Below are 26,997 nucleotides of genomic sequence, written 5' to 3' on the forward strand. Positions count from 1 at the left end.
TAGCTCTAATGCACTTTAAATAGGCCATTATATTGTATAGCACTGCCTGCCTGCCTTTGTTACTATGGTTGTCGCCAAGTTACAATAATTTAATACTAAAAGTAGGAAAACGTTAATCCACAAATAGAAACAATAATGTATCCATATTAAATCTTGTCTGTACAAAAACAACACATAAAAGAGGCAAAACATCACACAAGTGTAATCACAAGTGTTACTAGTAAAAGCAACAAAGCACGATGGGAAAGCCTCCTACGATGACCGTTGCTGTCTTCAAGTTAGCGTCAGTCAGCTCAGGAGTTCACCAGAAGTGGTGAGAACACGTTTCAAAACAAGAGTAATAACAGGAAGTAAAATGTAAAGTGCCTGAATCTTGCTGGTTTAACGTCATTTGGTAAGTGTGTCTTGTGAAGTATAAAATGCCTTATCCCATTTAATGTACTTTTGCTTCTTTTGGTCCTTTTTTGCCCATTTTATGTTCACACACTACAAATAAACAATGATTGTGCCCTTATAAGAGCATTCAATTGTAAATTACATTTTTGATCAAGTGCAATATGAATATCGTTGGAGGAAATGCTCACCTATGATCTATCATTGATACACAAACTGTAAAATTATGTATGTTCATTAAAACGTGAACTAAAGTGGGGTGGTCTGAAAATGAGTTCCAGTCTGTCGCAGTGAGGCTGGCTGCACATGTACTATAAATTTACAAATATCTTAAAATGTCCACATGTGTCAGTCAAACTCTTTACTTACTACCACACTAAGAAGAAAATGATTTGCCTACATTTTCCATTTATTCATAGAATAAATTCTGATTGTTTGACTAAACCCCTCTGGGAGTCACCTTATTGTGGTAGAGGGTTTTGTGTGTCCCAGTGGGAGCTAAGTTCTCGGGGGCTTTTTGTCCCTGGTAGAGTCACCCATGCCAAACAGCTCCTAGGTGAGAGATCAGATAAAGTACAGCTCTTGAACCCCTTATCACGAGTAATAAGATTGGATCGTGTTTTTAGCTTCCTTAACCGGAAGCTGTCATGTTTCGGTTTTGGGTGGTTGGGTTTTAGTTTGGTTTTGGGTGTTTGTGATGTCTTTTGTCCAGTTTTGTCTCCCCGAGTCTCGTCACTGTGTTAACCTTGTCCACTTGTGTGTGTCTCCCCTCCCCGTTTGTGTAACCTAATTAGTGCCCTCTGCCTGCTGTGTCTCCCAGGTCTGTCCTGTTAGTGTCATTAGTGTTGGTATAAGGGAGTGGTGTTTGTCTCACGCGGGTGTGGGAGCATTGTTAGACGTTGTATGTTTGTATGTTTGTATGTCCTGTAGTACTCGAGTCATCCACGCCAAGTCTTCCACGTCACGCCAAGTATCAGCATCTCGCCACGCCAAGTATCAGCATCTTGCCACGCCAAGTCTCAGCATCAAGTCTCTCTCAGCATCTTGGCGTGGGCCAAGTCTCCGCCTCTGTCCACGCCAAGTCTCCGCCTCTGTCCACGCCAAGTCTCCGCCTCTGTCCACGCCAAGTCTCCCTATCTGTCCACGCCAAGTCTCCGCATCTCTCCACGCCAAGTCTCCGGATCTGTCCACGCCAAGTCTCCGCATCTGTCCACGCTAAGTCTCCGCATCTGTCCACGCTAAGTCTCCGCATCTGTCCACGCTAAGTCAGTCCAGGTTCGTCATGCCAGTTCTGCCCCCGTTCGTCATGCCGTCTATCTACGTTTCACACTGTCAATAAAGTTATTCTAGTTGCTGTCATTCCTCTTCTCACTGCCTGTTTTTTCCGCCTCTGGGTCCATCCACCACACCCCCACCATAACAGAAGCATATAGAAACATGTAATGTCACCTCTCTGGCAGTGAAGGAGCCTGAGCTGGTGTAGAAAAGTTCTAAGTTAATATTTAGTCGGGCTCACCTCCACACTAGGCTTGAGTTTAGTTTAGAATATTTTCAGTATTATGCTTTACATCATATATCATTCATCCATTTTCCGAACCGCTTCTTCCTCACAAAGGTTGTGGGGGTGCTGAAGCCTATCCCAGTTGTCTTCGGGCAGTAGGTGGGGTACACCCTGTACTGGTTGCCAGACAATTGCAGGGCACACATCTTCCATCTTTCTTTATTAAAAAAAAACAAATAAAAAAAACAACTAAGTACCATGTAAGAAAATATTGTTTTAAAAACAAACATCCACAAATCAAATGCTGGTACTTTATAACAGTCCGGACTATGAATTCCAATCTGTATAGTGCATAATATGCTTTTAAAGTTAGATGTGCGGCACGGTGGGTGACTGGTTAGCACGTCCGCCTCCCAGTGCTGAGGGCGCAAGATTGAGTCCAGGCTTCCGCCTTCCCGTGCCTGCGTGGGTCTTCTCTGGGTACTCCGGTCTCCTCACACATTCCTAAGACATGCATGGCAGGTTGATTGAACACTCTGAATTGTCCCTAGGTGTGCTTGTGAGTGTGAGTGGTTGTTCGCCTCTGTGTGCCCTGCGATTGGCTGGCAACCAGTTTAGGGTGTACCCCACCTACTGCCCATAGCCAGCTGGGATAGGCTCCAGCACCCCCTGCGACCCTTATGAGGAAAAAGCGGTCAAGAAAATGGATGGATATTTCAAGTTTTTTTTAAAGTTTTTTATATATATATATACATATATTTTATTTATATTTTTTATTTTTATATTTCATTACATCAAGTGCTCTTCTCCCTCGCAGGATTACACCTAAATGATATGAATTAATGAGCTATCATTCAACAGAATTCCCCAGTAATATTGTGATTACATTTAAATTTACGCATTGACCCGAGCAGTAAATGTTCTCCCACGCCACCTTCCTCTATGGCAATGCTTCTCAATTATTTTCTGTCATGCCCCCTAGTAAGAAGAAAACATCTCGCACCCCCACCACGCGACTATAAATCGTATCATTTGTCTATAAAATTGTTATAAGCACATCTCTGCATAACACTGTATCCGTATTAACGTATAAGAGGATAAAAAAAGAAGAGAAATATGGACCAACTAACAACAAAGAATAGCTTTATTAACTGTAACAAAAAAGTTTTAAAGTGTATCTGAAATTCAAAAATAAAATTAAACCCTTAATTAAACTATAAATTTTTTTTTGACTGACCATGTCAAACCATATGATACGGAAAAATAAAATTACATAAAATCAATAAATAATAATGCATTCAAACTGATCACCAACATTAACTCAGGAGCACAATATAAAAAAACAAAAAACAAAAAAACAACTAACTTGCAAAACAAAAATATAAAATAATTTGTGCTGATTTTTTATTTTTTTTTGCTGTGTGCAAAGCGCGCATGCTCAGTGCAAACAAAACCCTTACACCACCGAGCGAATGCTCCCTGCGCACACTCTGCCAATAATGAGAGCGCCACTTCCCCCTAATGTAGTGGAGGTGCAATTGCACTTTAATCTAGGACAGTAAAAAAAATAAAATAAAATAAAAAAAATAAATAAATAAAAAAGCATGTTCCCTGAGGTCAAACACGCCCCCCTTGATGGAGCCTCGCGCCCCCCTGAGGGGCGCCCGCCCCACTATTTGAGAAGCACTGGTCTATGGGGAGCTGCTGCGGTGTTGCACTGTTTTTTTTTTTATATTTTTTTAATTTTTTTAATAAATACATGTTCAAATTCGACATAGCTGTGGTGTTGCATTTTTTGTTTTTGTTGTTCTTTTTTTTTTTTTTTGAAATAAAGACATGGTCAAATTCGCCATATGATCGCATGAATATTTTCTGTTGGAAGGGGCAACAAAAATACAAAAGCAATGCGGAAGCAGAGGGCAGTGCCGTGCTCGGCTTCCCCGTTGCCATGGTGAAGTCCAGGTGAGACTACTCAGCGTTGATATAACTCACTGGAATCAGCTGGACTGAAACCGAAAATGCAGTTTCCTATATGAGGGTATGTCAACTTCAGGGTTCAGGGTTCAGGGTTAATCTCACAGTTTGTTGAACCTCCTTTTGAAATACATCCCAGGGGCTCTGTTTTGGGTAGGGCTGTGCAATTAATAGAAATTCAATTACAGTTTCAATTATTACACTCCACAATTACAAAATCAGCATAATTGTAAAAAACTATTAATATTAATTTGAGTTTAGATTTATACATTTGCACCTTTTTAAATTTTAAAATAACTAAATTAAATAAATTTTGTTTCATCCAAAAGGAACTTGCATAAATATAGTGTTTCAATTAATTTTATTTGTCTTAATATATATATATATATTTTTATGTTTAAACATTTTCTTATGTACTAAAAAATACATGATTGTCCTACTGCACAGTGCACATATTGCACTCCAAAGTCAATGTTGTTGTTGTTGTTTTTTTTTTTTTTTTGCCAACATAAATAAATAAATAAATAAATAAATAAATAAATATTATTTATTTGGTCCAAAAGGAACTTACATAATTAAAGTGTTTTGTTTTATTTAATTTATTTATTTATTTTTATTGTGTGTAAACATTTTCTTGTTTTCTACACACACAAAAAAGAATAATGAATGTTTGAATAACCGTGATTTTAATTATTGTCAAAATAATCATGATTATTATTTTTTTTTCCCATAATCGAGCAGCCCTAATGTTGGGGCCTTTCTGGCATTTCCTGCTGACGTCTGCAGTGTTAAATAAATAAATGAGAGCCAAGCATTTTTATTCATTGATTGATATTTAATTTTTTTTATACATTTATTTCCACATGTATTAATTTATTTTTAATTCATTAATCTTTTGTTATTTCTTAATTTTTACTTGTATTTGTGTAATATTTGGTTGTTTTTATTTCCTTTTATAAATATATATTTTTAAATTAGATTTTGAATGATCGTTTCTATATTCGTATTTATTTATTTATTTATTTATTTATTTATTTATTTAATTTAATTTAATTTAAGCAGCGAGTGGACACAAGTCCGGTCATTACGTCACGCGCGTCCCTCCTCCTTTCCTTCTCACAGAACGTCCACTTAGAAGTTAGAACGACAAAGCATCGAGTGACAGCCATCCAAATTCCTCCTCAGCTATAGACTTTCAAATGGTGTTGCACTTCATATTGCTTGCTGACGCCGGTGGTTTCGGTTGATAGACAGCGTGAAAGGAAAAAAAAAAAAAAACGACGCACAAACTTTTTTTTTTTTTTTTCTCCAGCTCTTCGCTGGGGTCAGTAACCGAACCCAAAGGCACTGACGAAAAACTTTTATACTTCGAACTGACAACGCTCAAATATACATATAGTTTTTGTCATTTCTTGTCACCAGTGGACTAAGGCAATTTCCTGTGTAGTTCTGTAGGAAACTACCAGTACACTCCACCTGCTTTAAGAGGAGACAAGGTGAGCCGACTTAAAAGATGCATTTGAATTTGGAAAGCTGGACTGTCTGTGGAGAAAGTTACCAAACGCTAATGTTTGATGAAAGCTTAGCCATTTAAGTTTCTTCAAATGTACATTAATGTGAGTAAAATATTTTCCTACAGTCTATAATGAAATTGAGAAAATTATTTTCAGATGCAGATATACACTATTCCTATATTATCTCAATATATACCTAATTTATAATAATAATAATAATAATAATAATAATAATAATAATAGGTATACAGGCATTTAAGATATAAAAATCTTAAAACTTGGAGGTTCTTTGCCGGTTTCGATATCAGATGGATCTATCTATCTTTTTAGTGGCATTGGTGCCCCAAGAAATCAAGGGCGTGAAGAAGGAAGAGGTGAAGAGGACATCTTCTGCACTTGTGTTTCCCTCCTATTCGGCACAGATGTATGCTGAAAAAATTGTTAAGGAGGGGAAGAGGAGTAAATGTAAGTAAATACAACGCACACACACGCATGCTCATAATGAAATGTTCTGTTGGCCATGCTGCATGTTGTCTGCATTTGGACAGTGAGCAGACATCAGTCCATTTGACTATTGTTAACTATTAACAGATTTGTTCCAAGCTGATGGCATATCTTTGCCTCTATTTGTCAATTCGACATCCCAGACAAGATAAATGATCTATTCCTATTTATTTGGTCAATGGCATGAAATAAGCCTTTGTGGTTCCACTTGGCATACTGTGGAGATCCTCAACGTGAGTGCCATGGATGAGTTGCTTGTACAGCATTTGTAGTTGTAGCTTTGGGCAGTTTCTTATCTCGATGAGGTGCACAAGGTGTTGACTGTGAATGTAGAATGAATATTCAGGCCACTGCTGTATTGTGCTTCAATGTGAACCCTGGCATCGACTGAGGTCTCCTGCTGATTATTATTTTTGAAAGCACAATTTTTGCTGTCAGGAAGCGAGCTGGCTATGGTGCGGACACATTAATGCCTCATTTCCTATTTAAATTGGAGTGAAGTTATGTTGAATTTAGCTCAGCATTGTTTTTGAAAAAAAGTCAGACATTTTTTAAAGGAATAATCCTGCTGTTTCGAGTTTGTTTTAGAATGTTTCCCAAAGTCCAAACGTCAGTAACGGGTCAAAAGGATATTCACTGCTGATGTTTCTCAGGAGACTGAATAAACATCAGGCTACTATCAACTTTATGACACATTTTCACGGTCAAGAATGAAACTGCCCTGATCATTCCTCAGTGATTATTGAAAATATTTTCCTTTGCCGTTGCATTTCTGTGACGTGTGCATTCCTAATTATGGCAGAGACAAAACTATCTTTCACCACATGTACGACAAGTGGAATCATTAAAAAAAACAACAACAATAACAACAACAACAACAACTCAGAATAAATGTATCTAGTAAGGAAGGTCCAATAAAGCAGAAAATAAGCCAGGAACTCAGAGCAAAGATGCAGTAGTGGTCTCAGGTAGAAGTTGACAATGGAGCTCTTGTTCTTGCTGCTGTGATTGCTTCAAGAGATGCCCCGAGGGAAACAGAGGGGAAAAGAATGTTTAGCATCATGATAGGTTTTGTCCCTTTTGGACATCGCCAAAGCACTGATGGGCAGAATAGTGAAAATGATTCTCAGGGCCTATGACTGACGGGGGCCCTAAAAAAAAAAAAAAAGTATTTTCAATATGAAATTTAAGCAGTGGCCCGGCTCAAAATGATGTTCTCAACGGGACATAAATTCCTGGGGTTCTCTGCCAAGCTTAGGCTCTTGACAGACAGACTCTTGACAAACTGGCTTTGAATATTTATCTGGTCTCTTCCACCTATGCCCCTTGCCTGTGACCTTTCCACAAAGACCTTAATTGTGAAAGGAAACTAAAGGTGTTTTTACAAACCTGGTGGCGCGTACTCATTTATGTTGAGCACTGTATTTCTAAATGCATTACCTATGTTTGAAGATAAGTGCTGAAAACGTACACAGACTAAGAACGATTTAGCACTGAAGTGTTGAGATATAGCGTTGAACACTTTTTCACCATTTCAAGTGTCCGAATCTTTTGGATGGCGCTAAAACGAGGCCCAAGTACATACTTCGAATTTCTGGCATGAGGCGACCTTCCCCCGAGTGCTGAGAGCCTTCATTTAATCAGTGGCTGTCCTGCGCAATTGTGATGTATTTTCCAATAGATAACAGCCAATTTCTAATAATACTGTATGCTAATAGCTAGCAAGCTACATACGAAAATCAAGATACGTTGATATTTGTGCCACGGCGCAGTGTGCTTTCTATGAAAGTAGGTAGTGTTGTGAAATCCTTGTAAAGAAAGCTGCCATTTATTGTTCTAAAAGTCAGAAATTGTCGAATAACAACCTCACCTTAATATAAATAAACTTTTGTCAATCTTGGGTAAGTGTGGCCTCAATTCTGCATTTGTGTCCAGTCAAAACAATTCAAACTTTGCTTGGACTACATATGCTGTTTATGCGTTAACATGCACAACTCGTGGCATGGTGAAACTCAAGTGAGCATGATTTTAAATGTAAATCATTATCAATATCACTGTTGTGCTATTGCTGGTAAATATATATATATATATATGGGCGGCACGGTGGCCGAGTGGTTAGCACGTCCGCCTCCCAGTTCTGAGGACTCCGGTTCGAGTCCAGGTTCCGGCCTTCCTGGGTGGAGTTTGCATGTTCTCCCCGTGCCCGCTTGTGAGTGTGGATGGTTGTTCGTCTCTGTGTGCCCTGCGATTGGCTGGCAACCAGTCCAGGGTGTCCTGCGCCAGCTGAGATAGGCGCCAGCACCCCCCTGCGACCCTTGTGAGGAATAAGCGGTCAAGAAAATGGATGGATATATATATATATATATATATATATATATATATATATATATATATATATATATATATATATATTAGGGGTGTGAATTGCCTAGTACCTGACGATTCGATTCGTATCATGATTCACAGGTCCCGATTCGATTCGATACCGATTAATCCCGATACGAATTTATAAGTCCATTGTTGCGATTTTTTTCATTCAAATTTAGAAAATGCTAATCAGTAAACTTGTAGAGTGTAAGATTTGTATGAAAATGTATTATTTATTTGTCTTCAGTCTTATACAGGTTGTAATCTGTTTGATGCTTGAACAGCATTAAAATAAAATATTAAGGCTTAATGTTACGTTCATAAAACATTCTTCCATGCTTAAGGTGTGAACCCTAACCCAAAGTAAGATGTTTTGTTGAATATTTTTCCATTAACAATGGAAGTTTAAAAATCGATTCAGCCGCCTATTGAATCAATTCGAGAATTGCGCGATGTAGTATCGCGATATATTGCCGAATCGATTTTTTTAGCACCCCTAATATATATATATATATATATATATATATATATATATATATATATATATATATATATATATATATATATATATATATATAGTAAAGATGATGTGTGATGAAACGAAATGGAGGGAAGCCGAATCCAGTTATGAATTGGCGAAACATTTTATCAGCTAACAAAAAGATTCAGCAAAGTTTGCACTTCTTCAGTTAAAAAAAAAAATCCATGTCTCGTTGCCTCGAAGCATCAGCTTGCAGTGTGTCGACACTTAGAAGAAACACGGAGAGCAGTTATGGCACTATATCCTCAAGCTTCTTGTTGTCACGCCGCCACCAGAGTGGCGGGTCAAGCTTTTATTTGTCACAGTCAGGTTCCTGTTTTATTTTGAAATTACTAACTCATCTCATCCCAGGTCACTTACCCTTCCTGCAGCTCACTGATTACCGGTCCACGCCCATGATCACCACCACCTGTTCCCAATCAACCCGGACATAAAAGCCACCTGCATTCTCCCCTCCGTTGCCGAAGTGTCACATCTCAGTGCATGGAAGCGTCCTCACAGTCCTTGTTTCACAGTCCTTGTTCGATGTCTTGTCTTGCCTTGCCTTGTCTTGCGCCCTTAGTTTGCCCCTTGTTTTCCTCCCTAGCGGAGCGCCTTTAGTTGTCCCTGTTTTTGAGTGCCCTTGTTTATTCTCCAGTTTGGAGCTCTTTTTGTTCTGCCTTTTTTCCCTCCTTGAGAGGTGTTTTTGGTTCGAATTGATTAAAGCTGCAGCCTTGTTGGCCAACTGTCACTCTGCGTCTGAGTCCTACCTCCTCGCTTCGTGTCAGTACACTTCGGCCAGCATGGACCCAGCGGAGAAGTTGGAGGCTGCACTTCGACGACAGGCCGCCCGCCTGTCGCAGACAGAGGAGCTCCAGCAGGCGATGGTCACCCGGATGGGAGAGCTCGCTGGACAGGTGCAGGAGCTAATGAGCCACCTGCGACACTCCACGCCGGCCATCACGAAACCAGAGACCGCAGAACCACCGAACCCAACTCCAGCCTTGACCGGGGCGGGGTTGAGACTGGCTTCCCCGGAGCGATACTCGGGAGACCAAGGACAATGTCAGGCATTCCTGACCGAATGCGACTTACATTTTGAACTTTCGCCACAGGCTTTCCCCACCGACCGTTCCCGTGTGGCCTTCATGATTTCACATCTGACTGGACGAGCCAGAGACTGGGCCACCACGGAATGGGCACGGCACTCCCCGACTTGCTCAACTGCAGCCGGGTTTAGCAGGGCACTTCGTCTTGTTTTCGATTCCACCAACATGGATCGGGAAAAGACTCGAGAGCTAAGTAATCTCAGACAAGGCCGAGAATCGGTTAATGACTATGCGATCCGATTCCGAACTCTAGCGGCCAAGAGTGGCTGGAATGAGACAGCCCTCTTTGATCATTTTTTTGAAGGGGCTCTCCGCCGCTATGCAAGAACTCCTACTACCCGTGGACTTACCTAGCGACTTGGACTCGTTGATCTCGCTGGCCATCCGCATCGATCACCGACGGCGAGATCTCATGCACACCAACGGTCACCATCGAAGGACCGGCTCCGAATTCTTTCGGCACCCCGCAGCAATGGAGTCACCACAAGGGGCGCCTCTCCAGTCGTCCACCATGGGGAGGTCCAGCGAGATTGGCGAGGAGCCGATGCAGCTGGACCGCGCCCGACTGACTCACCATGAACGCCAGCGACGTCGTCAAGAGGGGCGGTGCTACTATTGTGGAGAAAGAGGACATTTGGTGGTAGCTTGTCCCACCAAGCGAGGCCCTCCGGTGACTTCCGAGACTCCCAAACAGGTCAAGAACCGAAAACTCACGCAAGTCACGATTTCCGGCAATGCCATTTCCACAGACCTACTAGCTCTCATTGACTCTGGAGCGGACGAGAGCCTCATGGATTGGGGTCTGGTGGAAAGATTGCAGGCAGGCACGGAGCCACTTTCCACCCATATGAGGGCCAGGGCGCTCAATGGGAAAGACTTATTTCTCATCACGCATGTCACAGAGCCACTCGAGATTCACATTGGGCAGCACAGAGAACTCCTTCGTTTTCATGTCTTGAGCTCCCCATCACACACACTGGTCCTGGGACACCCCTGGTTGCAGTTGCACAACCCCCGCATCGACTGGCGATCGGGGCAAGTCCTGGACTGGGGAAAGGACTGTGAACACCATGGGTTGGAGCGGCCAGCGGCAGAGGCACCTCCCGCTGCCGTCCGACAGGTGACTCTTGTGAATGACCAGGAATACCCGGACCTGAACACCGTTCCCACCTGCTATCATCCTCTCAGGGAGGTGTTCAGCAAAACCAAGGCCATGTCACTTCCCCCACATCGATCCTATGACTGTGCAATTGAGCTGATTCCTGGGTCTTCCATTCCCAAGGGGAGATTGTACTCGGTTTCGGGCCCCGAACGCAAAGCCTTGAATGTCTCACGAACATCGACACGTCTTTGAAAGCAGGACTTATACGGCCATCGTCATCGCCAGCTGGAGCTGGTTTTTTCTTCGTGGGCAAGAAGGATGGTTCGTTACGTCCTTGTATTGACTACAGCCCTTTGAATGAAATCACAGTCAAGAACCGTTATCCTCTGCCTCTGATGTCCTCAGTATTTGACCAGCTCCAGCAAGCCAAGGTGTTCACCAAATTAGATCTTCGAAACGCCTATCATCTCGTCCGTATTCGTGCAGGGGATGAGTGGAAGACCGGCTTTAATACTCCCAGAGGCCACTATGAATACTTAGTCATGCCCTTTGGACTCACGAATGCGCCAGCAGTTTTCCAGGCCATGATTAATGACGTGCTCAAGGACTTCATCGACCAGTTCGTATATGTTTATTTGGACGACATTTTGATCTACTCACCGGACTTGAAGACCCACCAGCACCACGTTACCCAAGTCCTGAAACGCCTGCTTGACCATCAACTCTATGTAAAGGCTGAGAAGAGCCTTTTTCACACCGACACCATCTCATTTCTGGGATTCGTGGTATCCCCGGGCAAGGTCGAGATGGAGTCGGAGAAGGTCAGCGCTGTCAGGGACTGGCCCACACCTGAATCCAGGAAGAAGGTGCAACAATTCCTGGGATTCGCCAACTTTTACAGACGCTTTATCCGCAACTTCAGCTCCATCGCAGCTCCACTCCATGCCTTGACCTCTCCACAGCAACGCTTTGCCTGGACCCCGGAAGCCAATACCGCATTCAACCAACTCAAGAAACGTTTCACAGAGACTCCAATACTCAGAGTGCCCGATCCTACCCGCCAGTTCATTGTCGAGGTAGATGCCTCAAATCTGGGTGTCGGAGCCGTGCTATCCCAAAGGAGCCAGGAGGATGGAAAAGTGCACCCCTGCGCCTTCTTGTCTCGGAAACTCTCAAAGGCCGAGCGCAACTACAGCGTTGGAGACCGAGAATTGCTGGCTGTAAAGGTCGCCCTAGAAGAGTGGAGGCATTGGCTGGAGGGTGCGGAACACCCTTTCATTATATGGACGGATCACCGGAACCTGGAGTACCTGCGCCAAGCAAAAAGATTGAACCCCCGACAGGCCAGGTGGTCCTTGTTTTTTAACAGATTTTCTTTTTCTTTGACCTACAGACCCGGAAGCAAGAATGTCAAAGCAGACGCTCTCTCACGAATTCATGACCCGGAAACCACAGCCATCGAACCAGAACCCATCCTGCCTAAAGACTGCATAATAGGAACCATGTCTTGGCAAATAGAAGAGGAGGTCAAGGAGGCACTCCAGGACACAGTCACGCCAAAGGAGTGCCCACCACGGCGGCTGTTCGTCCCGGAGGCCCTAAGAGCACAGGTGATCAACTGGGCACACACCTCTCGTCTGTCTTGTCACCCAGGTACTCGCAGGACCCTGTTCGCTGTCGCCCGAAGATTCTGGTGGCCTTCTATGGAATCCTCGATACAGGAATATGTAAAGGCCTGCCCAGTCTGTGCTCGGAATAAGTCGTCGACTCAACCCCGGATGGGTCTCCTTCAGCCTCTGCCGATCCCCTCAAGACCCTGGGCTGAAATCTCAATGGATTTTGTCACTGGACTCCCCACATCAAATGGTAAAACCACAATACTTACAGTTGTTGATCGCTTCTCAAAGATGGTCCGATTCATTCCATTACCCAAACTACCCTCCGCCAAAAAAACAGCAGAAGTCATGATCGACCAAGTGTTCAGGATTCATGGATTCCCGCGGCACATAGTGTCGGACCGCGGTCCCCAGTTTGTTTCTCGTTTTTGGAGGGAGTTCTGCAGGGCCATAGGGGCAAAGGCGAACCTAACCTCAGGTTACCACCCGGAGGCCAACGGACAAGCTGAGAGGCTTAACCAGCAGCTGGAGACCGGACTTCGATGCTTGGTCTCCCAAAACCCATCAACTTGGGGCAAGAACTTGGTATGGGTCGAACTTGCACATAACTCCTTACCCACCTCTGCCACAGGAATCACGCCATTCAAATGTGTTCACGGATACGATCCACCGTACTTCGCGGACCTGGAGGAGGAAGCCTCAGTTCCCTCGGTTCTCGCCATGGTCCGCAGATGTCGCCGAATCTGGTCAGCAGCTCGACTGGCACTACAGCGTCAAGGCGACAGGGTGAAAAGAGCTGCTGACCGGAAGAGGAAGGCCGCACCCAATTACCAGCCAGGCCAAAAGGTATGGCTTTCCACAAAACACCTTCATCTCAAAGTACCATGTCCAAAGTTGGCCCCTAGATTCGTGGGGCCTTTCCCGATTGCCAAGACCATAGGTCCTGCCGCCGTGCGCCTTCGCCTGCCTCGATCCCTCCGCGCCCACCCCACCTTCCACGTGAGTCAGGTCAAGCCAGTCCAGGACAGTTCCCTGGTCCCGCCCGAGCCTGCGCCGCCCCCTCCGGAGATGGTGGAGGGGGGCCCGGTGTATAAAGTCAGAAAGTTGTTGGACGTCAGAAAGCGGGGCCGGGGACACCAATACCTGGTGGATTGGGAGGGTTACGGGCCAGAAGAGAGGCAGTGGGTGCCCGCCCGGTTCATCGTGGACCCCTCCCTCATCGACGAATTCTATGATGAACACCCCGAGATTCCTGGGCCGTCGAGAGCCGGCCGTTGAGGGGGGGGTACTGTCACGCCGCCACCAGAGTGGCGGGTCAAGCTTTTATTTGTCACAGTCAGGTTCCTGTTTTATTTTGAAATTACTAACTCATCTCATCCCAGGTCACTTACCCTTCCTGCAGCTCACTGATTACCGGTCCACGCCCATGATCACCACCACCTGTTCCCAATCAACCCGGACATAAAAGCCACCTGCATTCTCCCCTCCGTTGCCGAAGTGTCACATCTCAGTGCATGGAAGCGTCCTCACAGTCCTTGTTTCACAGTCCTTGTTCGATGTCTTGCCTTGCCTTGTCTTGCGCCCTTAGTTTGCCCCTTGTTTTCCTCCCTAGCGGAGCACCTTTAGTTGTCCCTGTTTTTGAGTGCCCTTGTTTATTCTCCAGTTTGGAGCTCTTTTTGTTCTGCCTTTTTTCCCTCCTTGAGAGGTGTTTTTGGTTCGAATTGATTAAAGCTGCAGCCTTGTTGGCCAACTGTCACTCTGCGTCTGAGTCCTACCTCCTCGCTTCGTGTCACTTGTTGTATGGACATTAGACTTTTGCCCAGTGGTAGGCAACCTGCGGATCCAGAGCCGCATTTGGCTCTTCCATCCTTCCGCTTTGGAACTAGGTGACTTTGGAAACAAAATATTGCATATTTTATTTCAATTTGTTTTTATTTTTACTTCATTTATTTTCAAATAAAGTGGAAACATGATGAATGTGATTTTGTAACAATACAGAAATGTTTTCATTATTATTGATTTGTTTGTTGCACCTGTCAGAGAGGTGACATTCCATGTCCCAAGAGCTAGCTTCTGTAGCTGGGATCGGACCACCCTTGGCTGCCACCCCCCTGTGCACCCGACCCCTTTGGCCCCTCCCACCGGTGGTGAGCCCATACGAAGGGTGACCCACGCTGCCTCTTCAGGCTGTGCCCGGCTGAGCCCCATGGGTGCAGGCCCGGCCAACAGGCGCTCGCCAACGAGCCCCACCTCCGGGCCTGGCTCCAGAGGGGGGGCCCGGTCACTTGCATCTGGGCAAGGGAAACGCAAAGGGGTCTTTGAGCCATGCTTTGACTGGCCCCTCACCTAGGGCCTGTTTGCCATGGGCGACTCTGCCAGAGGCATAAAGCCCCAGCCAACATAGCCTAGGATCACTGGGACACACAAACTCCTCCACCACAGTAAGGTACCAAGGAGTGAAGCTGCTGGGATGAGGATCAGCACCTCCAAATCCGAGACCATGGTCCTCAGTCGGAAAAGGGTGGTGTGCTCTCTCCGGGTTGGGGATGAGATCCTGCCCCAAGTGGAGGAGTTCAAGTTTCTTGGGGTCTTGTTCACGATTCAGGGCAGGAGGCAGCGGGAGATCGACAGGCAGATCGGTGCAGCATCTGCAGTGATACGGGCTCTGTATCGGTCCGCTGTGGTGAAGAAAGAGCTGAGGCAAAAGGTGAAGCTCTCAATTTTCTACCCTTACCTATGGTCACGAGCTGTGGGTCATGACTGAAAGAACAAGATCCCAGATACAAGTGGCTGAAATGAGTTTCCTCCGCAGGGTGTCCGGGCTCTCTCCCTTAGAGATAAGGTAAGTAGCTCGGTCAACCGGGAGGAACTCAGGGTCGAGCCGCTACTCCTCCGCGGGGAGAGGCGCCAGCTGAGGTGGCTCGGGCATCTGGTTCGGATGCCTCTGGGACGCCTCCCTGGGGAGGTGTTCCGGGCATGTCTCACCGGCGGGAGGCCCCGGGGATGACCCATGACACGCTGGAGAGACTATGTTTCTCGGCTGGCCTGGGAACGCCTTGGGATACCGCTGGAGGAGCTGGTTGAAGTGGCTGGGGAGAGGGAGGTCTGGGCTTCCCTGCTAAAGCTGCTGCCCCCACAACCTGACCGATAAATGGATGGATGGATGTTTGTTGCACCAAATATGCATAACAGCGGCAATGTGGGATACACATTTTACCCCCGGTAGGTAAACCATTGATAAATCAAAGAAAGGTTTCTGAAGGAAAAATAACATTTAATGCCATGTTGAACTACACTACGTGCCTCATGACAGCTTACAATCATGTATTGAGATGAAGGTTAAGTCTAACAGCCCTAATGTGGCGATGCGCTGTGCTGCTGAGGTTCAAAACTGACATCTACCAGGTAAAATAAATACATTATTTGGGTAATTATATTGTTTAGTTAAATAATCCTTTTTAAATTCAAGTTGACAGTTGCACACCCCACATGCGATAAAAATGATGTCAGAACACAGAAGGAGAGGGAATTTTTGGTTTGCAGCTGGTGGTTACTTTTAATTTGGAGTTAATTTCATAGAGGAGGACTTCTTTGGACGTTGACTACTTCATTTGAAAATCAAGCGACTTTTTTCAGAGTTCATATTTTTTTCTGTCACATGGAGAAATGAAATTTTGTCTTCTCTAGTGAAGTATAATTTTTCTGTGGGAGACGATCCAAGTGTCTCTTGGTGTTTAAGGTTGCTAACCCCTGCTTAGATGATTGATCATTGGTTGTCACCACGTGCCAAAACAGCTTGTTACCTTGTCCATGTCCTCTGAATTGATTTCTATTCAGAGTAAAACATATGCATTGTTATCTACATTTACTACATTAATAGCAATTATTGTGCGTCCTAATGTTGCTCGTATAGTTTGCGTCTCTGCTGGTCAGACGTACACGCATTCATGTGTGTGTGCAGGGAGCAGTGGGATCTCGCTCACCTGTGTGTTAACACCTTTCCGCCTGATGGGTGTGTGTGTGATACTAATGGCCTTGGGAACCATTGGAGCAGCAATCTGGGTCATCGGTCAGATATGTATACAAACACAGTAGAAAATACTGTACATACATATTAACTCTTTTACTGCCACACGTTATTAAAAAAAAAAAAAACTGATATGACAAAGGTTTTGATCGTTCACAAAAAGAGATAAAATGCTTCCCTACTGGCCATAGTTAGAGTGTTTTTGATTCCACAACCCAATGACCAGGCAATGACTTAGACGTTGCACTGAAAAAAAATAAAAAATAAAATAAAAAACTTAGTTGACGTCATTTAACATTTATGGCGGCATATGTCGTGATTTTACTGATTGTTATTCAACGTTTTTGGCAGTCAAAGAGTTAAAACACATTCTTTAAAAAATACGCACTGCCTCAATTAATGTGTGATTTTCTTGTCTCCTATGTAGTTACATATTGCACTGTGGAAGAAGAGATGGGATACTACGATGGTAATTTTTCAAAATATACTAACTTGCCTACCGTGGCCACCTCCAACATGACCACTTACACAACCCAGGATATCTGGTTAACCCCAAATTTTTCTATACAGTATCCCCACTACTCTAAACACGGCATTCTGATTAATACTGCGTTTTGTGGAATAGGAGTAATAATCCAACCATTTTATCCACATCAGGGGGCGGCCATTTTGCCACTTTCTGGCGACTGAAAATGACACCACAGTTGCTCCGGGCTCAGGAACAGCAAATCACCTTCAGCTTTAGATAATAGATGAGCCATGATTGGTTGTTACCGAAGCCCTGAGCAACTGATGTCATTTTTTAGTCACCAGAGAGTGGCAAAATGGCTGCCCCCCAAGATGGCTCAAAACAGGTGGATTTTGCTGCTTAACTGATGTTCCACACTCACATTATTAATAAGAATACCATGTTTAGATTAGTGGGGCTGCATAGAGCATATTTGTAAGGAACATTTTTGTGTTGACTTCCCTTTTACGCAATGTTACAGTGTTGTTGTAAGAGTTGTGCAGTACAGTTCTACACCACTTCAAACATCAGTAATAAACATCCAGTATTGTATAGTAATAGTGCGGCACATTTCTTTCATTGGGAAGGCAGAATATTTGATACAGCTTTTGTATTCAAGGGCATTACCTAATGCATGTGGTCAAAATGTTGTGGTTGTTTGCACGTGTTCATTACACACACAAAAATTCTACAGATTAAATTAATTACATTGGAGAGTAAACACTTTGTGTGTCACTGTCAAAACCCGCTAAGATGTGTATTTCATCACAAACAGTCCAAGTAAATTCTGCTGACCAACATCTCAGAGTCTTCGACGCCACTCAGAAGAGGTGGCGTCAGGTGTGTTCCTCCTCAGCCAATGAGCTTCTGGCTAGTGTCATCTGTGAAGAAGTGGGATTTGTCAGGTGAGACCATCTTCAAAGATCCAGTGTAGGACCAATGCAAAATGAATGCGTGCTATTTTCAGTGTGGTGAATTACTCAATCGCGTCTGTGCAAGATGTCGGCGGCGATGGTGGAGAGTTCTTCTGTGTCAGAACTGAAGAGCTGAGCTATGGCAAGAAAATCAAAGACTCTTTGTTCCTATGGTAACGACACTGACATTTTAATTTCATCTAGTAAGATGTGTAAAAACACACCCAACTCTCACCTCATACTTTCACCCATCGACTAATTTCGAATACATGCCAGTTGTCAATATGAAACATATTTTGCTGGACTAAATTCCATTTTACAGTATTTTAAATTCTGATTAGGAAAGTTCTTTTCTTCATATGCATCACTTTTGTTTCAGTGACTGTGAGAGAAAGGAGGTCATCACATTGTTATGCCAAGGTAAGATATTAACCTGTATCATCTTTCACAATTGCTTCCTTTTCACCTTTGTTTTCCTCTCAACCTGCTCCACTCACATTTCATCCACAAATCAATTCCTTCTCCCTCACCAGACTGTGGCAGGAATAGTTTTGCAGCAGACCGCATAGTCGGTGGCGTGGAAGCGAGGCAGGGCATGTGGCCGTGGCAGGTTAGCTTGCAGTACAATGGAGTTCATAAGTGTGGAGGGTCTATCATCTCGGACCGATGGGTGGTCTCTGCAGCTCACTGCTTCCCCAAGTAAGATGCAACACTTGATTTTATGCATGAATTAAAGATCATTGTTTATTAGTGTTGATGGCAAAGTGCTCACATGCTGTACGAAAGAAGTCGCCGACAGATACTTAAAAAAAACACAAACCCCCCCCCAAAAAAACCCTCTAGCTAAAGTAGAAGTAATAATTCTAGGAAAGGTAAAAAAGGAAAAACTATTAAATGTACTTAAATGCAAAAGCAAAACAAAAATACATTGAATAGCCATAACTAATGATAACTGAAAAACTAAACCTTATGTTCCTATAAATACTTTGCTGTAATGCTACTTGATGTTTAATACGGCCATTGGCAGCGTGAATCCGCCTATTTTATATCTAAAGCCAACAGCCTCAAACCTGATTGTCAAGATGGACAGTGACTTTAAACTGGACCGGCAAATTGCCGCTGTTGTCAAATCCAGCTTTTTTCATCTTAGGCAGCTGGCTAAGGTAAAAAATCTCCTATCTCAGCAGCACTTAGAAACGGTAATCCATGCCTTTGTTTCAACCTCGGCTGGATTACTGCAATGCACTTTACTTTGGAATCAGCCAGTCCTCCCTCCAGCGTCTCCAGCTTGTCCAAAATGCTGCTGCTCGTCTCCTTACTGGTGCCCGTAAAAGAGGGAGCAAATAACCCCTATCCTGGCCTCTCTTCACTGGCTGCACGTGAAATTTAGAGTCCACTTTAAGATTCTTCTATTTGTTTTCAAATCTCTAAATGGTCTTGCCCCACCTTATCTCACTGAGCCCTACACACCTGCCCGGTGCCTCAGGTCAGCAGACCAGAAACTATTGAAGGTACAGAGGGCTAACAGCTTTACTGTTGCTGGTCCCTCCCTTTGGAACGACCTTCCACTAAATATTAGGCAATCCCCCTCTTTATTCTCTTTTAAAACACATCTGTATTCTTTGGCTTTTGGCGCACCATGAGACTTGTTTGGTGTTTTGTGGTGTGTATAAATTTGATGTTTAGTCTATGCATTTATTTATTTATTTATTCACTCGCCTACTTATTAATTTACTGATGTAAAAAAAATAAAAAAAAACCCTGTAAACTTCAAAATGTTTGTTTTGTTCTTGTTTTGTTACCTTATTCTTATACTGCACACCCAATATTTATGTTTATGTACAGCACTTTGTATACGGCAATTCCAGTTCTTAAAGCGCTTTATAAATTAAGTTGAGTTGAGTATTTTACGCAACAGCCTGGAGCAGGGATGGGCAATCTCTGTCCTCGAGGGCCAGAGTCCTGCAGGTTTTGGATGTTTCCCTTCTCCAACACAGCTGATATATGATCAGCTCATCAGCAAGCTCGGCATAAGCCTGATAACGATCCTGTTGATTGGAATCAGCTTGTGTTGGAAGAGGGAAACCTCCAAAACCTTCAGTACTCCGGCCCCCGAGGACCGAGATTGCCCACCCTTGGCCTAGAGTGTAACCAGTACGATAAACGAACAGAGATAGTGTGAGGGAGGCAGAATAGAAACAGCAGAGCTAATTTAAAAAAAAAAAAAAAAAGAATTTTTTTTTTGTTAATGATGTAAATACTGAAAATTTTCATTGGCTGGTAACTTGAGACTCACAGCCACATTGGCTAGTGATAAAAGTTAATTTAGACAATAATAAAATGATCACAATTATTTTTTATTTTAAATTTTGTTTAAAAAAAATACCTGAGAGTGTCAATATAAGATCAGGAGGCAGAATTTTCCAACAACTATTTGTTAAGATTGTTTAGATATGTTTCATTTATTACATAATAATAATATACAATGTCTTTTTCTTTTTTTTTGTCCCTCTCTTTTTACTAGGCGTAACGGCTCTATTAGTCACTGGCGTGTGTTGATGGGTTCCATCTACAATAAGCCAACCAATGCCAACGTGGCAGAAGTGAAAACTATCGTTTACCACAGCAGCTTCCTGCCCTTTGTGGTCGATTACATTGACGACCACAGCAGGGACATTGCCGTAGTGGCCCTCGCTAAGCCCATCACTTTCAATGGTAGGTCGTAGTGGGGAAGAGAGGAAACGTGCAAGGATTTTCTTCCTCATAGACATGTCTGCTTTATATGACGAGCTAAAAAGGAGATCAAAGTGAGAATTAGGCAGTATAGGTTTGCAGGTGGGCTGGAGACAATCCCAGCTGACCTAGGGCCAGAGGCGGGTCACACGTTGAACTGGTCGCCAGCCAATCACTGGGCAACATAGTAGACAAACAGATTAAGTAAGTAAATAAATAAGTAAATACATAAATATAGAAATAAATAACATCTATGGATAATATAGAATCTTGTGTTATATGTAGGCATGTATATACTGTATATACATATGAAATTGCCATTAACTCTTTTCCTGCCAAAAACGGCAATTGACATTATGGACACGTCCACCAAGTAACGCCAATAAAGTCTGTATATACATATGAAATTGCCATTAACTCTTTTTCCTTCCAAAAACGGCAACTGACATTATGGACACGCTCACCAAGTAACGCCAATAATGTCAAATCACGTCAACTGTTTTTTTTTGTCAATGGGCAGTGCAACGTCTTGTACAGCGCCGCTTTGTGAATGGGGCGAAAAAAATAAATAAAATAAAAGACCCACAAACTATGGCCAGCAGATGGCAGCATTGTATCTCTTTTCAATGGGCACCTGTGTATGAAATTACATTAAAACATGGTCGGATCTTAGGAAATAGAACATTTTCAATGATGACGTGAATAAAGCATTCGTCACATTAAATCTAATTCATAGAGCGTCACAAAAACAAAAAATATTAGTGTCGAAGTTACTGTTTTGAAGAAAATGTGTCTTGACAAAATGGTGATTACTAAAGAACGTAATAAGGTAGTTATATTTTCTAATGAAAGAAGGGAATCCAATCTTTCATATGGTATCCACCATGTCTATGTAGTCATAGCACACAATAATTTGTTTTGCCTTGAGAGATAAGTAAAAATTTTTATTTTTTTTTTGGATTTCGGCAGTAAAAGAGTTAATCACTTTGCAGTAGAATCATTTGGCTATAGTTTAAGCATTTAGTTGACAAAGTTGTCATACTCCCTTAATTAAACACATCTCACATATAAAGACAATCTTATAAGATAATCTTATAAAACAAAAGATTGTCGGGCGTTTGACGTCCTTGGTCGGGAAGGGGCAATATCGGGACAAAGCAGCCCAATTGTCTTTATGTGTGAACCAGGCTTTACATAAAGCTTTTGACCAGCGTTCACCTGAAGTCGAAGCCAAAATAGACTTACTTATCTTTGGTGGTGAGTGATTTTTCTTGCGTGTTGTTGCTAGCTTTGAAGCGTTTGAATTGAATGCCCTCAAAACAGCAAGTCAGCTTGATCACGTGTGCCATCTAGTGTTTGGCTTTAAAACTGCATTTTGATATGAGGGACAAAAATGTAGGTTAAGGTGGCAATCCAAATCCAAACTGCCTCTGTTTTGTTACATATTTACGTTGAGTGATATCATGATAAACGCTATACATGCTTTTTTTCTTCCTGTTTGTAGAATACATCCAACCCATTTGCCTGCCAGCATACGGCCAAAGGCTGAGAGACGGTCAGATGGGCACAGTAATAGGCTGGGGAAGCTTAGGACTCACTGGTGAATTTTTGTCACATATATATTTATGATGTGTAAGTGTATGTAAACATTGTGTCACTTATAAGACTCTATGCTTACGTCAAGTTTATCAAACAGACGTTCTGCACGAGGTGAACGTCCCCGTCATCAGTGACGCTATATGTAATGGGCCTGACTACTACGACAACCAGATCACCGCCAGTATGTTCTGTGCTGGCCTTGAGAAGGGAGGTGCAGATTCCTGCCAGGTCAGTTTCTATCCAATAATATGTCTGTTAATGTTGTCCAGATGCCATATACTGTTGGCTAAAATTGGCTTACATCTTACACAAGCAAAAAATGAAACCCCTCTCTTACGCCAATAAATGCACAACCAAAAATTTCTCAGGCTCACCAGAAGAAACCTGTAACACAACAACCAAAACTCTCATATTTACTAGGGATGTAACGATATCTAACCATCACGATATGCTATCACGATATGAAGCTCACGATACGATAATTATCACGATATTGTGGGGAGGTTGGTACGGAGCCCCGAAGGTGACATGGTAGAAAAAAAAAAAAACAACTTGCAAAACATTTTGCGTTCGCAAAGATTGCGTTCCCTCACAAAACAACTTTGCGTTCCCTCGCAATCTTTGCGAGGGAACGCAATCTTTGCGTTCGAATGCAAAGTTGTTTTGCGAGGGAACGCCAAGTTGTTTTTTTCTCCTACCATGTCACCTTCGCTGCGCCGTAAACACTTCCGGGTCATCTTCCATGTGAACAAAAGCGACCTGTAAACAAAGCAGTGGAAAAATGCATGCTCCATCCTAGTCGCTTTGGGAAAGCTTTCCCACTGTTTTGTTTCATGTTTACAAACGTTCCCTCCACGTCTCTTTTGTTCACATGGAAGATGACCCGGAAGTGTTTACGGTGCAGCTAAGGTGACACGGTAAGCGAAAAAAACAACTTTGCGTTCGAACGCAAAGATTGCGTTCCCTTGCAAAGATTGCGTTCCCTTGCAAAGATTGCGAGGGAACGCAAAATGTTTTGCGAGGGAACGCAAAATGTTTTGCGAGGGAACGCAAAGTTTTTTTTTTTTTTTTTCTACCATGTCACCTTAGGGGCTCCGTAGGCTGGCGATATTTAAAAAAAGCTCAATATTGTAAAAAAAAAATGAGCTCATACTAAAAAAAAAAGCACAATATTGTGCTTTTGTACATAATAGCAATGTTATGTTATTATTATTATTATTAATAACAAAATAATAATACATAAATAATAATAATAATAATAATAATAATAATAATGTTACGTTCCCTTCATCTAACAATTAGTGCAGATTTTAAACATATGTATAAGGGCCAAAACACTAATGAAAGTTAAACATTGGAAATGGAAATCAACCCGACTTAACAGATGTGTCGCATTTAAATATCGTGAACATAACGACGACGATGTTGTGGCAGTTTTAATATCACGATATCACGATGTTTCACTAATATTTACTGAAAAACATCTCATGCACCAATAAAACTCTGACATAAAAACCCACACAACAAAAACCTGTACACTCATATAAACACAAAAATCTCCCACATACAAAACCTCTCTGTAGCTGCCGTTGGCATCAATGATCACGCATGGTGGAGAGTTTCAAACGTGTGGTTTATTTTTAGACACCGTGAAAACTATGAAACAGAAATACAGAAAGAAAGCAAAGGGTCAATACCAAATTTACAACAAAAAGCTACATAATTAACTACACAAACTTTAATAATACAAATATATACCTAGATATAAATACCTAGAAATAAACACAATTAACCTAATATTAAAACAGACATCACAATCTATTAAATAACTCAAGACAAATAACGCACCTCGTTCCACAAACCAAGGGTGCTCAAAGAGTTGAAACAGTCACAAGGTCCACATCCTATAAAAATAAATAATGCGTAAACAGATGATCAACAACAGCAGTGATGAAAACCGAAGAAAATTGCCAAAAGCAAACTTACATTGAGATCCAAACAAAAGGAACACATGCAGTCGGGCGCAGTAGCACACGTTTGGCATGTCAAACAATGACAGTGACGCAGACTGTGTCACCTGAGCAGGTGAAACCTTTCAAACTTAATTAACTGCTCGCCCCAGGCTGACGGCACACAACTGCCACCCAGTGGCCATTTCTCATAACTCATTTACACTCTCTAACACTAATTGAAAAACTCTCACACATATAAAAACTCTAAATACAGTAAAAAAAAAATCTCTCACCTACAAATCATCCACGACATGCCTATAAACCTCTCTCACACACAAAAGCACTCAAGCAGCAATAAACTCGTGCTAACCGAAAAACCTCCCAGTCTCATGGGAAAAAAACATCTCACACACAACAATAAACCTCTCAGGCCCAAAAGCCTCACACATGGGTGGTGTTTAGGGTGGTAGAGCATCATTCCTTCTCTCTCTCTCTCCTGTTTCCTGTCCAAACTTCAGCTGTCCTGCAACTTAAAAAGTAGGGATGTCACAATAAGCGCAACATTGTGATATTAAAATTGCCACAATATCGTCGTCGTCATGTTCACAATATTTCAATGCAGCACATCTGTTAAAAAAAGGTCAGGTTGCATTTGTGCAGTTCTAGCACCCCCTGGTGGCTAGTTTTTTAGTGCTATTTAATTTTGATTAGAGATGTTTTGGCCCTTCTATGTTAAAAATCTGCACTACTTGTCAGATGAAGGGAATGTGATATGCCTGTGAATTAAGTCAATTTTTGGAGGAACTCAATGTGTGCGTGCATTAACAACAACAACAACAACAACAACAACAACAACATAATAATAATAATAATAATAATAATAATAATAACAACATAAAAACTCTCACACTCAAAACTCACATTTAAACCTCTCACACACAACGCATAACCTCTCTGTCACTAATAAATCTCACAAAAACTCTCACACTTAACAAAAAACTCTCACACATGACTTACGCTCACACTCAGCCTCCAAAGAACTCTCACTTGCATCAGAAAATCTCTAAATCAGACGAAGAAAACTCATTTATATTGTCATATAATGTCACTAATTAAAAAACAACAACCTTCTGACTAATGCAAAAAAAAAAAAAAAAACAGTCCAAAAGTGAGTACATTTTGGGGCTTTTTAGTGAATATTTTTTATGAGCGTGCGTTTTTTGTGTGTGTTTTTTTTCTTTTCTGAGTGAGTTTTGCCGTGTATGCCGTTGCTGATATGCTCATGCTATAGTTTTATATAATCCCCTCAATTCTTGCGATATTTCAGGGAGATAGTGGCGGCCCGTTTATGGCAGAGGACCGCTTGTCCAAAACCAGCCGATACCGTTTGCTGGGGGTGGTCAGCTGGGGAATAGGATGTGCCGATGCCAAGAAGCCAGGCGTTTACACCAGGGTGTCCCGATTTCTGCCATGGTTATCTACTGCCATGAAGGTAAAGAGATTTGCTACCTTTTATGTGGCTTATTAAAAACATTTTTGCACCTGATGTTCATTCTTTTTCTTTTCCTTTTTTGCTTTTTATGGGCCTGCAGAACTATAACAACACACCGGGGGTTCACAAAATGGCACGGACATGACGTGCAACCGTGTATGCCTGCTTCTCTCACTAAAAAATGAGTATGAATGTGTTTGAAATTGTCAACTTAATTTGAGTTCCTGTTTTTTTTTTTTTTTTTCAAAGGCCCACGTTCACTGAAAAATGGAGGCTCCACATAGTATCCAAATGTGTTGTTTTAACATGTATGCAAAAGGGAAGCACTTTTGAACACTATTGAGCACTCATTCCTCCTGGTTGAACCATCTATACTGTATACAAGTGGCACCAAATGAGAACCAAATGGTCCTTGGGTTACAGTTGTAAAGAACTCCATGGTGCTGTATAGTTTCATTCGTGCTGTTTAGAACTGTCATCTTTTTAAGGATCAGTAATGATGAACCCCATACATTTTAATGACTTGCTATATGTGGAATGGCAATTATGTTCTGATCTGCTTCCTTAACTCTATGATGACATGCCTGAAGACTGAGGATAAATGGTCATATTGAAACCAATATTTTGCAGTTTTGTAAATAATACTTGCTGTCTTGTGAATGTAGCATATCTGTATCTTTTTTTTAAATCCATGGTGTTATGGATTACCCAATAATCTGTGGCTCTTTATGCTAACAGTGTAATGAACCATGTTCTCAGAAAATATGTGTAGTTTTACATAATAGCATGTACTGAGTTTTACATAATAGTATGTACTGTATAATTACTATTCTCAAGTATAGTATTATATACGAGGTGCTAATCTTCTCTACAGATAAGAAATTTGGAGCAGACAATAACGTTACTACTATGAGTTATATTTCCCCTTTGAAAGAAAAATAATGTAAAAAAAAATATGCAGAAATATTTGCGACATAAAACCATGATTATTGTTACTGGCTGTGTAGCTGCACTGGATGAAAATTGTTTATTTTAATATCAAAAAAATAAAATGCCTTAATTAAAAGGAGATTGAAGTTGTGTAACTGGATGCATGAAAATGTCTTTGAAATACTGTTTATGTTCCTTAAATCAAATATTTAGCTGTATGTGTTAAATGTGGCAGCATATAC

General features: G+C 42.2%; 1 protein-coding gene and 1 long non-coding RNA gene across 7 annotated transcripts; one reads left to right on the forward strand and one right to left on the reverse strand.

Annotated features, from left to right (window-relative positions):
* Nucleotides 1-5,017: 5,017 nt before the first annotated feature.
* On the forward strand, nucleotides 5,018-26,894 carry hpn (hepsin). 4 transcript variants are annotated; one of them, XM_077528139.1, is made up of 14 exons: nucleotides 5,018-5,364; nucleotides 5,713-5,847; nucleotides 16,562-16,678; nucleotides 17,055-17,096; nucleotides 17,911-18,040; nucleotides 18,103-18,222; nucleotides 18,429-18,469; nucleotides 18,583-18,748; nucleotides 20,574-20,764; nucleotides 22,287-22,382; nucleotides 22,467-22,609; nucleotides 25,661-25,825; nucleotides 25,926-25,981; nucleotides 26,075-26,894. In XM_077528139.1, the coding sequence occupies exons 2-13, from the start codon at nucleotides 5,805-5,807 to the stop codon at nucleotides 25,968-25,970; spliced, it is 1,299 nt and encodes a 432-aa protein (XP_077384265.1). In that variant the 5' UTR covers nucleotides 5,018-5,364; nucleotides 5,713-5,804; the 3' UTR covers nucleotides 25,971-25,981; nucleotides 26,075-26,894. The 4 variants fall into 4 exon arrangements, with proteins under 4 accessions (XP_077384265.1, XP_077384264.1, XP_077384267.1 ...); XM_077528138.1 differs by having other exon boundaries at nucleotides 25,926-26,894; XM_077528141.1 differs by having other exon boundaries at nucleotides 22,479-22,609; nucleotides 25,926-26,894.
* Nucleotides 17,441-24,612, reverse strand: LOC144022929 (uncharacterized). 3 transcript variants are annotated; one of them, XR_013284437.1, is made up of 5 exons: nucleotides 24,368-24,612; nucleotides 24,230-24,285; nucleotides 23,955-24,037; nucleotides 18,116-18,186; nucleotides 17,441-18,016 (listed from the first exon to the last, which is right to left on the reverse strand). It is a non-coding gene; the product is annotated as an uncharacterized LOC144022929 (long non-coding RNA). The 3 variants fall into 3 exon arrangements; XR_013284436.1 differs by having other exon boundaries at nucleotides 23,950-24,037; XR_013284435.1 differs by lacking the exon at nucleotides 18,116-18,186 and having other exon boundaries at nucleotides 23,950-24,037.
* Nucleotides 26,895-26,997: the final 103 nt, after the last annotated feature.

This window comes from Festucalex cinctus, chromosome 7 (genome assembly GCF_051991245.1).
Source record: "Festucalex cinctus isolate MCC-2025b chromosome 7, RoL_Fcin_1.0, whole genome shotgun sequence".
NCBI classification, from domain to species: Eukaryota; Metazoa; Chordata; class Actinopteri; order Syngnathiformes; family Syngnathidae; genus Festucalex; species Festucalex cinctus.